The sequence below is a fragment of the Notothenia rossii genome, assembly GCF_949606895.1.
Source record: "Notothenia rossii genome assembly, chromosome: 8".
Taxonomy (NCBI): domain Eukaryota; kingdom Metazoa; phylum Chordata; class Actinopteri; order Perciformes; family Nototheniidae; genus Notothenia; species Notothenia rossii.
The window spans coordinates 79,086,399-79,098,905 of NC_136906.1; the positions used below are offsets into that span (position 1 = coordinate 79,086,399).

The following is a 12,507-nucleotide window of genomic DNA, read 5'->3' on the forward strand; positions in this document are numbered from 1 at the left end:
CTTGAAAGGCTAATAAGTGACTTTATTTAGTAAAATACAAAACAATCAAATGTGCTGAAGAAAAAGCAATACTCCATTAAATTATATATTTTTTAAAACAGTAATAAAAAAAGCCAGAATCCACTTTGCAAAACCTTAATTATGTCGACACTGTAAGTATTAAGAATACAGTAAATCTCCAACATGTCTGCCCCTGTTCCACGATCCACCTCTAGAGGGACTCACATGTTAAGCTGTACTCTCACTTTTATGCTATTTAGCCAAAAAAAGCAAAAACCTGGTCAATATAAATCTTATTATAACTCTGCTCGCTTTGCCTTTGTAATCTGGTTATAACAATTGTGCCATAGTTTAAAATACAGCATTAAACTGTATTATTTTGTTGGTTTGTTGACAGTGGCGTAGAGGAGGCTGGGATCAGCGGAGGCAGCAGAGGAAGAGGAGGGAGCTCTCACAGTGCTGTAGGTCACTGCTTCATCTTCATCATCATCATGAAGGTGAATCTGGAGGAAAAGAGTCAATTTCATGAAATGCAAACAAAAGAGTTCTGAAAGTCCTAATTCTGCTGCCATGTAACAACTCAGTCATTCCCTCTGCTTCAGCTTTTTGAAGTGCATTCTTGAGATCTCCATATCAGGTTGAATGCTTAAAACGAAAGTTAGTTATAATCAAATATAATCAATTATATTCTTGTATAACCCACAATGAAAACGCTTCATATTTTCTGATTTTCTATATTTACAGTATAAACAAAGCACAAGTGGTTTGTTAAATTGAGTGTAAGGCCTATAATGATTTATGCCTTAATCTCTGATAAGAGAGTAGGAAGTTTCTTCCCTCTCCTCTCACAGCAGTACACAGGGAGGGGGGGCTCCTGACTTAAGGAGAAATACAGTGAGGCCCCAAAAAGGTGGTGATGTCATAGCCGAGAATAATATTTTGCAAGTCCTGCACACTAGAGGTCATGACCTTTTTACACAAACATGGGAAGGTGTGTCTTATGCCATAGCCATAGAATATGTCTGGTCGTGTCCAGTCCTGTACATCAGAGGCCATGCTCAGTTTCCACAAATATGGGTATGGAGGAGGTGTCTAGGTTTTTCTATCCTGTTTTTGAGCATAAAGACACTGGCAGAGAGAGAGAGAGAGAGAGAGAGAGAGAGAGAGAGAGAGAGAGAAAGAGAGAGTGGGGGGGGGTATACTCTCTCCCTGGAGAGCTGGGTTTTCGCCTTGGTAAGGTTCTCTCAAACTTGGTAACTGTTGCTTAAATCTCTGTGTGTTGAATGCTGAGTGAATGGCTGGATGAAAGTTTAAAAATCTGAACATTTTGAGGAACTGACCTCTGAATGTGTCAGGCCATAGGGTGTGGATGTTAGATCCGTCGATCTGTCGATTCCTTTGGATTTTGTTGGAAGACTTTAATGTCTAAACTATGAATTAAGGTTTTAGATTAGAAAACGACCCCAGCATGATATGTTTAGTATGATTATAATGTTGTAGCGAGAGAAGGTAAAAACCCTGTATAAATTGGGACCATTTTTCTTCAAATAAACTGATCCCACCTTTTGGACTGGGACAGCTTCAAATCTGCGCTCTCCTCTCCTGCTTCAAAGGTAATATTTTACACTGCCACACGCACACTTAGTATAGGGCCACACCTCATTTACTGATATTAAACAGATTTAGCGGGTCCTCTGAATTGAAACAGCAGTTCATTGAACCTCGTTCTTTAGGAGTTGATAGAGGTGAGATCTTGCTGATGTTGGTGGATCTGAGCCAAGCAGTAAACTTACATAGACTCAATAACTTCTGTTCGGTCAATTAGTAGGTCTGAGTAATTTGCCAGAATAAATGATCAGCCCTCCCGACTCTTACAGCATTAAACCTGCATTCCCTCTCATGGCCAGCAGGGGGCAACACATCTGGTTTCAAAAAGCAGTCAGATTGTATAGAAGTCTTTGAGAAAATGACCCTACTTCCCACTTGATATATACCTCAGTAAACATGTTCCTGATGAGTTTATGGTGTCTATTGCTAGTTTCAATTCTTCTTTCATAAAGAATGTATATTATGATCCCATTTACAGAACAATAGATGATAAAGGAGGATATTCTAATCACCAGTGTAATCAATGAGACAGCTTACCCTGGCTTTACTGCTGGTCTTCCTGGTGTAGCTGATGGAGGCGTAGGAAACACCATCTTCAGGATCAGCCTACACAAATAAAATATATTATGATTAGTTATTTAATTATGAATCTTTTGACCTCTTACTTTCTGTTTAACAAATTCAGAAAAGTTGTTTATAGTACTTATCCTGTTTAAGGTGGAACAATTTCTGAAATAACAATTGTGCAATAATCCAATTATTCCATTTCAAAACTCACCATGTCGTCATCGGTCTCTGTTCTGGTGCCTTACAAGAAAAGAATAAGAGAAAATTGACTTAATCTTCCACAGTTAAGATCCATGTTGATCAAAAGCTTGTTGTTTGTAAAGTTTAATGTGTGAATGTCCTCACCTTGAGTCCTCTTCCGTCTAATGACAGCCACAGTGATTATTGTGAGTGCTGCAACACCCACTATCACAACGATGATCCACCACCACCGACCTGGAAGAGAGGAGTTTGAAGAGTTACATATACTCAGAGGTTTTGATCTCTTTGTCTTTAAACTCTGGATCAACAACATGTCTTCTGGCTGCATGTCCTTTCTAACTGTTGATGTATCTTTTCTATCATTTACCTTGATTTCTGCTGTCTTCAGATGCAGTTTTGTTCGTCGATGTTGTTGACACTGCAGTCACCTTCCCTGCATCATCACCTTAATCAAATCAAGTTTTATTTATAAAGCACATTTAAAAACGATTTTTGGTTGAGCCTGTGCTGTACATGTAATAAAAACACACTACAATAACAAAAGAAAGAAAAGACAATAATATACAACAGAAATATAAAAACAAAACACAAGGAAATATCAGCTCTGACTAGAAGGCCAGAGAGAAGAAGTTTGTCTTCAGTGAGGATTTAAAAACCCCTAGGGTTAATGCAGTGGCGAGCCGTGACTTTTATACCTACCCCCACCCCTTCCCTCGAGTTATTACGTCACAGTGTATACTTCAGCGGAATATCAAAACAACGGCCCGGGGTGCAAAACGCATCAATGAAAGCGACCCTCTAACACACAAAAAACACCTGTAAATAACCCTATTTGTGTTCTTTGAAATTGAAAAGGATATTGCATTGTGTTTGTTACTTTCGTTGCAGTTGTATGTCTTAAGTGTAATTTGGCATGTTTTTATTTTGAAGGCGAGTTAACGCTGTTGACAGGAAGTTGTTGTTGCTATGGAAACAAGAAAAGTTTCACAGCGGGCGGAACTTGTCATAAAGTCCGCGATAATAACACCCACCCATTTAGACGGAAGATATGATTGGTCAACTGTATTGTCATTTGACATTACTCTCTCGTTCGGTTACTATAGCTGGGCCCTCTGTGAATTCATAGCTGGACCGCCTGGACGTCCAACAGCTCCTCTCTTCACAGTAACTCGCAGAGACGAGCTTCTTTCATTTAACCCTTCACATTCCAACAGAAACTGAAAGGCAGATTCGAAGGATTTATTTATTTGGAAATGTTATTTTAAATACAATTAAATCAAGTTATTTTGGTAAAACTAATGAAAAATATATATATTTTTTTTTAATTAAAAAGAATATATATATTTTTAATGTTTTTAAATATTATTTTGTAGAATATCTTAGCCCCTCACAAACGTAAACATCTCACATCACGACATAAAGATGTGACATATCAGGATGAATGATTTTAAACAGCTCATCATGTTCTCACCTGAGGACTGAAGAGAAACAGCTGAGGTTCTGTCCTGTGACCATCAGACACTTTACAAGTAAATCAAGTTAACCTTACCTGAGTTGTTTTTTTTAGCTGTTGTTGTTGTTGTTGTTGTTGTTGCTGTTGTTGCTTTGGTTTTTGCTGGTTTTATTTTCCTACCTGAACAGATTAAAACAACTTAACAAACTATTTATTCTGAAACTTCCATAAAATAACAGAAATTGTACGTCATGTTCATCAACAGTTAAAAGTAACTTAGACAACTCATCGTGTTCTCACCTGAGGACTGAGGACTGAAGGGAAACAGATGAACTTCTCTCGTGTAATCATCAGTTACATGACATTTAAACTTAGACCTTGATGTGTTACTAAAAGGAGAAGTCAGAAATGTCACAGAGGCAGAGCAGGAAGACGTTGATGACGTAATCTCACTGTTTTCTTTATCCACATCTCGACCCTGAAGCAGCCACTTCGCTGTGTGTCTACACTCTCCATACTTTGACACAGAGCAGTGTAACGTCACCTTTCCATTCTTTTTCTGTTCAGTCACTGAAGACGGAGAAATTGTGAGAGAAAGACAACACAAATACAACTTTATAACTGTTATCATAATTATTGTCGGGTTTCAGTATTTTGGTTTCTCAACACACTTTAAAAAACGTATAATGTAAATACTCACTGGTAACAACAGACAAAAAAACCTGAGAGTCTGCACCTTCTTGTTGTCCTGATCTGAACTGTCTGCAGATGTATTGGCCAACATCCTCCTCTGTGACTTTCTTTATAACCAGAGAACAGTTGTTTAAAACTCTCAGTCTGTCTGATTTAGCTTTTGCATCGTTGTGAATCCGTCCGTATTCAAACAGCGTCCCTGTGCTTCCTGAATCACTGAAGGTCCAGGTACCCTCACACTCATCCTGATCATGCATCACATTTTCAGAAGGCAAAGTGACTTCATATCCGACTCTGACAGTGAAGAAGTAGTGTTTCCCATTTGCAGCTGTTGAAGAAAACAATGTATATTAAAGTACCGTTAGTGATATTAAAGCTGTTTTATTTAAAGTGTGTTCTCTGCATCCTCACCTGGAAAGTGGAGCAGCAGCATCAGGAATGAAGACATCATGATCCTTCTGAATTCAGACATCGTGCTTCTCTCTCGGTCTCTGGCTCTCAACTGTCAGAGTCACTCAGCTTTTTCTTCTTTAACAAGAACTCAGCATCTACTTCCTGTGATAAATGAAGAGTCACTTCCTCATCCGTCTCTCCTCTGATGGCCGTTGACTTAATCTGTTGTATTAGCTTTTAAATCTCTTTTATCTTTTGTTGTTATAAAAAAGAGTGAAACAATTTAACACCAGACTTTTATGTTTGATGCATTTCTTGTCTTTGGTTATTCAGAGTGAAGGTAACTGTAGGCCTTCTTCATCAGCAACACAACAGAGGAAGTTGACCATGTAAAGACGGCTAGTTTTAATGAATGTTAACAACATGGTGGTTCCTCTTTGCATCTCTGCAGAATTATTTTTACTTTTTCCGAGAACTGAAGAAGTGTTTCTGTGAAGAAGTGGTTAACAGCAGCAGCAGAGCTCTGCAGGTGTTACCCTCTGATGGCGACCAGATAACCTTCAGAAACATTAATAAACTCAACGAGCGTCTAATGAAACTCACTCTAATGGCCTACTTTTAAACACATGTATTAGCCGGTGTAATGTTCATGTTGTTTTGAAATAGTTTCATGCTCTACACACTGCAGACTCTTCTGGATGTGCCATTCTTAGAGCAGTCTCTCTGACCTGACTATAGGACGCTACACTCAACTCTCCAAGGTGTTTGATCTGACTGAGTTTCATGTTCTGCACACTGCAGAGATGAGTCTTTGGTTCTCTCTGGCAGGAAGTATCAGGAGGATGGCCTGGGGGCAGATAGAGGACCAGATGGGAGGAGCAGCTGTAGAGGACGGGATGAAGGTCAACCAGACAAGAGGTTGGAAACCTAGGAGGACGGAGGCCGTGGTAGGACCACCAACGCATACAGGATCATGCAGTAGGAAGTCAGGACTTCTTTATTTATGCAAAACGAAGCCGAGACCTCGAGAGGGAACCAGAGTCAGCTTCAGTTGAGCAGGAAGACAGTGCATTCATTTAGTTTCATGCCAAAGAGGCCTACCTATTTCTGTCACATTGGCATGTGTGGTTTCAGCAGAAAATGGTCATTTAACCTAGAATTATTTAAAGTCTGGGGGGACAGAAGATGCAACATGACACTGAATGAGGTCAGGAAGAGTTCAACTACACATGCAGTCTGAGGTGTATATAAGCTGTAAGATTCTCTTGGTCTACAGGGCCTTACACTATTGACTGCTTTGGTGCAAGGTGATGTGTCTCTCATAGTGCTGTACAGCAATATAATATTTGACTTCAACCATCTCTGTGTCTGTGTTTTATTGATTCCTCTTTGTCTTATTCTTTAATGTTGTGAGTGTTACATCGGATCCACGACACAGGTGTCGTACACATCTTGACCGAAGGAGCAAGACTCTGTTTCAGGTCAACAGGAGGAACAGCAGTCTGAAGCAGATCTGTACAGACATTAGGGTTCTGATCAACAGGGGCAGGAATCGGACGGACTTCTGACTGTAAAGGCGGACCAGTCTGAAAGCTGACAGGATGTTAATCAGGGGATTTGAAAGGTCTACAGTATAGCCACCTAGCCAGGTTTTTAGCCTCTTCTCGATGTGCCATTCTTAGAGCTTCCTCTATGACGCTCTTCTCCTTTCCAAGAACGCATAAGAGTACGTAAGTCAAATCAAACTGTATCACTCTCTCTCTTGCCTCATACCTGATCCCAGGATATCACCACAGCTCCACTAAATGTGCAACACCTCCCTTGGCTCTGACACAAACTGTATGTTGTTTACAAAGTGAGAGCCAGGGCAAAGAGAGGTGTTAAACCCAACAAAGCGTTGTGATGTCAGTGTGTTGGAGATAGAGAGAGAAACACAACTCATTATAACATTGATTAAAAGCACTCTTTTTATTTGGATTATATTTCATTAAAGCAAAGAAAGTGTAAAATATTCCATTAGGACTCAAGCTAATTAAAGTATCCTAACATACTGTAGGCATTTCAGGTTTAGGAATACATAGTAAAAAGTGAATATAGTAAATATTTTGTCTAGACTATTGATCAGATATACAGCATGCACATGTGCAGCAGGTACAGTAGGCAGTAAAGATATATATAATGTAGGTGTAAAAACATGTAATGATAAAAAGAAGACATTTTATGAACCATTAATAGAAAGCAGTAATGCAAGCCATTCTAAAAATTGTTTGAACCAAGTTTGACTGATAGTCTGTAGAAAGCAATGAAAAATATGGATTAGGGATAATTTACAATTTAGAACATTTTATTAATTCAACCCAACACTTGTATGTATGAACATGTGCAGCATTTATAGTAAGAAGTGAAGGTATACTAATAAAAGATATACTGTGAGTACAAGTAATGGTAATAATAAGACATTATATATAGAATAAACAGCTGGAAGTTGACGTTTTAAGTTTAAGCAGTAATACAACTATGTATGGGAATGTGAGAGCATACTTAAAGGACATTAAGTCAGAAATGAATGAATATAATAAGCTGTGTTTCCTATCATATGGAGGTGAGTTTCTGAAGGGCCTCTCGTGGGGCTCAGGTGTTCTCAGTCATCAGAAATGTTCCAATGATCTCATGGTTCTCCTGTTTGCTCCTGTAACATATGAGGAGGTGATGTTTGACAGCAGTGGACTCTGAGGGGAGTTGATGTTGTTGATCAGTCACACAGAGGCAGAAGGCTCTCTATCATTTTCATAGTCTGCCTCATCTTCATCTTCATCTTCATCATTCTGCTCCTGTCAACATGGAACAGAGATATGGTAAAAACACAGAGCAGAGATGGGATGTAACTAAGTACTAGGGCTGTCAGTCGATTAAAAATAGTTAATCGCGATTAATCGCAAATGAATCGCACATTTTGTATCTGTTCTAAATGTACCTTAGAAAAATATTTTTCAAGTTTTTAATACTCTTATCAACATATGAGTGGACAAATATGCTTTATGCAAATGTTTATTATCATTTAAACAATGACAAATATTCTCATGAATATTAAACACAACAACCTCTGAACATTACAAATATTCGCCTCAATTCAACCTGGAACCACGCATACAATACAATTTGTGTGTGTGTGTGTGTGTGTGTGTGTGTGTGTGTGTGTGTGTGTGTGTGTGTGTGTGTGTGTGTGTGTGTGTGTGTGTGTGTGTGTGTGTGTGTGTGTGTGTGGGATCGTTGGAGCTATGTGCAGCTCGAACGGGAGCTGCCTGGACGCTGCAATCATGTTGCGCGCACTACCCGTGCTGAGTCTGCTGACTTTTCCCACAATGTCCCGCTGTCTGGCTGCCTGCATAAAGTCAAGTGCTCGGCGCAGTTCTCGGCGAAATGTCGCTCCTCTGTTTTCATTGAAACCGCTTCTTATATCCGTTAGCGCAGCTAGCTAGCACCAGATGCTAACAACAACAACAATACACGTAAGGTCTCGCTCAGTCAGGGCCTGCCGGTGAGCGTGGAAGTGTGGTCTGCTGCAAGCGGACGGCAGGAGCGGGGCTGTCAGCATCAGCTTGTAGATGGTATTTTAAAATCGATGCGCTCTGAAACTACGGGGCGGCCGAGGACAAAAAATACACAGGCGTTAATCGCGTTAAAATAATTAGTGGCGTTAATTTGTTTATTATTTTTTTATTATTAACGCGTTAACTTGACAGCCCTACTAAGTACATTTACTCAGGTTCTGCACTTAAGTATATATTAAAAAACTTGACTTGAGTATTTTTCACTCGTCACGATCTGTCTGTGTTTTCCTGCTTTATGTTTATTTTCCAAAACATATTTCTAGACCGACTGGAAAACTGGGTGGGGCTTTCAGCAACAGTTCTAAATTAGTTTGAATCCTACTTAAAGGACAGAAAAAACTTAGTTTCTACAGGTAACTGCACATCTGAATTTACAAATATGACATGTGGGGTTCCTCAGGGCTCTGTCTTGGGGCCTCTCCTCTTTAACATCAACATGCTACCACTGGCTGCATTTAATTGAATTGTAAGCATTATAAAGAGCTGTTGATTCAACTACTTGGTCACTTTGAAGCCTCCTTATTGAGCATTTATTTCATTCTGTTGCTGTTTTCTGTTATTTTGGTTAATTAACTGTTAAACTTTACTGAGATCATTTAATTTGGATACATAAACATTCTGAATTAATCTTGTGTTGCATCTTTTTCTGCCTGTCATATATCCATTGTTAAAATTGGATAGCAAATAATACACACATTTAATTTTAATTTTCAAACTCACCATGTTTTCTTTATTTTGAGCTTTGCTCCCTGAAAAAAAGAAAGAAAACATGTTGATATTACATTTACTTTTATTTTTGTATTTGATTAGTGAAAATCTCTCACCTTTAGTTCTTGTCCACATGTTGACTGTAACCACGGTGATGATGAGAGCCGCTAAACCCACAGACACGATGATGAGCCTCAAGCGACCTGGAAAAGAGAAGTTAGAAGAGTTAAATATAGTCAGAGGTTTTTATCTCTTCATCTTTCAAATCTGAATGAACAAAATGTCTCTTGGCTGTTTAATGCTTCCTCGTCACCTTCACACAGGGACACATACAGAACATACAGATACAAACCCAACTTATTTATAATCCACACAGTTCTTCTTTTTTATCTACATAACATGTTACCTTTATAAACTATGTTGGATCTGAGTCCACTCCTTATCACCTTCCAGTACATCATTTCATTTCATTTCAAACCTTTATTTATGCAGGTGAATCCCATTGAGATCATTGATCTCTTTTTCAAGGGAGACCTGCTGAATCAAGGTGTATATACTGAATGTGTGCAGGTCTTTTCTAACTGTGAATATATATTTTCTGTTCTCTAGCTACCTTTATTTTTGTCCTCTTGTTCTGTTTGATCGTGTCCTGTAACCATCAAACACAAAACTTAACAAACTATTCCATTTTAATCGTCCATAAAATAAACAAATATTGAAGTATTTTTTTTTTACACCAGTAAGAAGTGACTTTAAACAGATCATCATGTTCTCACCTGAGGACTGAGGGCTGAAGGTCTGCACGTTGGCACCATCTCTTACCTCACAAGTAAACAACTCAGACCTTGTTGTGTTACTAAAAAGAGAAGTGTTAAATGTCACAGAGTCAGAGCAGGAAGACTGTGATGTATTTATCTCTCTGTGATCTTTATCCACATCTCGACCCTGAAGCAGCCACTTCACTGAGAGTCCACACCGTCCATATGTCTTCACAGAGCAGCTTAACGTCACCTCATCATTGCTCTGATGTTCAGTCACTGAAGATGGAGATATTGTGAGAGAAAAGACAACCACAATATTTAACAACATTTAAATGTACTTCATCCCTGTAATCATCATGATTATTGGAATGTTTCAGTTTAGAGACAGTTTGAAAACATGATGATGTAAATACTCACTGGTAACAACAGACAGATCAACCCAAGATTCTGGACCTTCTGATCTGAACTGTCTGCAGAGGTAACCTCCAGCATCCTCCTCTGTGACCTTCTTTATAACGAGAGAACATTTCTCTCTAACTCTCAGTCTGTCTGATTTAGCTTTGGCTGCTTTGTGAATCCGTCCGCCTTCAAACAGCCTCACTGAGCTTCGTGAATCACTGAAGGTCCAGGTAGTTCTCTCACACTTATCCTGATCATCTATCACATTGTCACAAGGCAAAGTGACTTCATCTCTAGCTCTGACAGAGTATTCTTTCCCATCTGCAGCTGTTGGGTAAAAAGCAGAAATAAATATAGACGTCATGAATGCTGACAGAATAATGATGTATTATATAAAAAGGTAAAGAGTTAGAGTTCTGGTTGATCTGTTTAATGAATCTTTTAACCACACATTCAAACCAGAGTTAATTACAGATCCACATCACTAACTGAAGTGTTCATAGTGAGTGTGACGATCACTTTAAAGAATATTGCTATGTGGGTTTTAGTGAGCAAGAGTTCACTAAAGTCACCACGTTACAAACACAACTCATCATTCTCAGTTAAAGGAACAGTACGTAGTAAAGTACCGTTAGTGATATTAAAGCTGTTTTATTTCATGTAATTGGTAAATGGTGAATGGACTGTATTTATAAAGCTCTTTATCCAGTCTCTCACCCCCTCAAAGAGCTTTACATACAAGAAGTCACCCATTCACACCCAGTTCATACAGAGCAATGTGCCCCTTGCTCAATGAAGGGGTTAGAGCAGGTGGGTCAAACTCAATTTAATCTCGGGCCACATTAGCATCATGGTTGCAATCAAAGGGCCAGTTTTATGTATAAGACTATATAAAAATATAGGTCATATGCAGGTCTTTTCTAACTGTGAATGTATATTATCTGTAATTTTCACTTCCGCATAAAAAAGCCTCCGCACGTGACCTCCCGTGTGTGACGTAACATGGGGGAGAGCTGCCGGTCTAATGTATGATTAAACATGGATCCAATGCTAGTTTTGACACAGAAGAGGTTGAAAATATATATTCGAATGCATATGATTGTAATTATGAGCCTGCTAGTCGTCCAAGAGACCAGGAGCAGCCAAGGATTAGAAAAAATAACGGCCATCGGCGAGAAATGGAGCTGTGGTGTGAGGAGAACCAGTGGAGAACTGGGCAGCTATCTTGGTGAGTGACCGGCGTTAGCATGTTAGCTAACGTCACATCACAACATTGTGAAGTTAGCTATCATATATCAGGCTATAATTAAAGAAGCATTGATAATATAGTAACGTTACTGGCAGGACTGTTGATACTGATCCATAACAGAAACTAATGCGCAAGTATCAGCCGTATCTCGCGTTACCTAATGCAACTCCACACTACGGTGCTGTGTACCGGAGGGGAGACGCGAGATACGGCTGATACTTGACGATCTGGCGGAGAAAGGTTGTGGAGCCTCCGTTGATATGCCTTTGTAAATGGCTTGATGGAAAGCAGATGTGTAGTCGGGGAGGGTGCACAACTGATTGCAGCAGGTGAGTGGAGGTAGCTGCTCCAACCGTCTCCACCCACTTTGAAAAAGTGCGTGGAGCCAGGAATGAGAAACGCAGGAACTTGCTGTGTTTCGGGATGATGGTTACGTGGAGGTAAGCATCCTTCAGGACTATGGATGTGAACCTCCCTGGTGAACACACTCCAGCACCTGTTTGATCGCCAGAGCCCTCCACACGCTGCATTTCACACAGGCTCTCATTATGTCGCCGTTTAGGAGAAGACTCGTAAACCGTGCGTTCACGCTCAACACCACTAAGGGATGAGCGGAGGTGTGTGCAGTGCTGTCCGCACGATGCGTAATAATGGCCCTCCGTGGGCTTATTACGACCGTGGGTAGGAGGTGTGTCTGAGACAGAGGAAAAAATCCGTGCTGCCTAAACTCAAAAAGTTTAAGGTAGACGGATTTGAATCGTAAGCCCTGCTGTGTTATTAACCGATAAGTTAAAAAACCCAGCCGGCTTAGGCAGAGAGCCATGCTGCCAAGTAACCAATAGGCTATTGGCAGCCGGCTTAACC

At 39.8% G+C, this 12,507-nt stretch overlaps 2 protein-coding genes across 2 annotated transcripts; both read right to left on the reverse strand.

Annotated features, from left to right (window-relative positions):
• Nucleotide 1: 1 nt before the first annotated feature.
• LOC307016302 (uncharacterized protein) lies at nt 2–4,994 on the reverse strand (the record flags this gene model as incomplete). Its single annotated transcript, XM_079645342.1, has 9 exons — nt 2–503; nt 2,146–2,214; nt 2,387–2,415; nt 2,521–2,610; nt 2,744–2,821; nt 3,926–4,009; nt 4,130–4,399; nt 4,530–4,850; nt 4,934–4,994. The coding sequence occupies 9 exons, from the start codon at nt 4,992–4,994 to the stop codon at nt 375–377; spliced, it is 1,131 nt and encodes a 376-aa protein (XP_079501468.1). The 3' UTR covers nt 2–374.
• Nucleotides 4,995–6,880: 1,886 nt separating this feature from the next.
• Nucleotides 6,881–10,719, reverse strand: LOC307015862 (uncharacterized protein). The gene is made up of 6 exons (XM_079644789.1): nt 10,413–10,719; nt 10,011–10,271; nt 9,848–9,883; nt 9,351–9,437; nt 9,247–9,275; nt 6,881–7,746 (listed from the first exon to the last, which is right to left on the reverse strand). Coding segments are annotated over exons 1-6 (489 nt in total). The 5' UTR covers nt 10,414–10,719; the 3' UTR covers nt 6,881–7,671.
• Between the last annotated feature and the right edge of the window lie 1,788 nt (nt 10,720–12,507).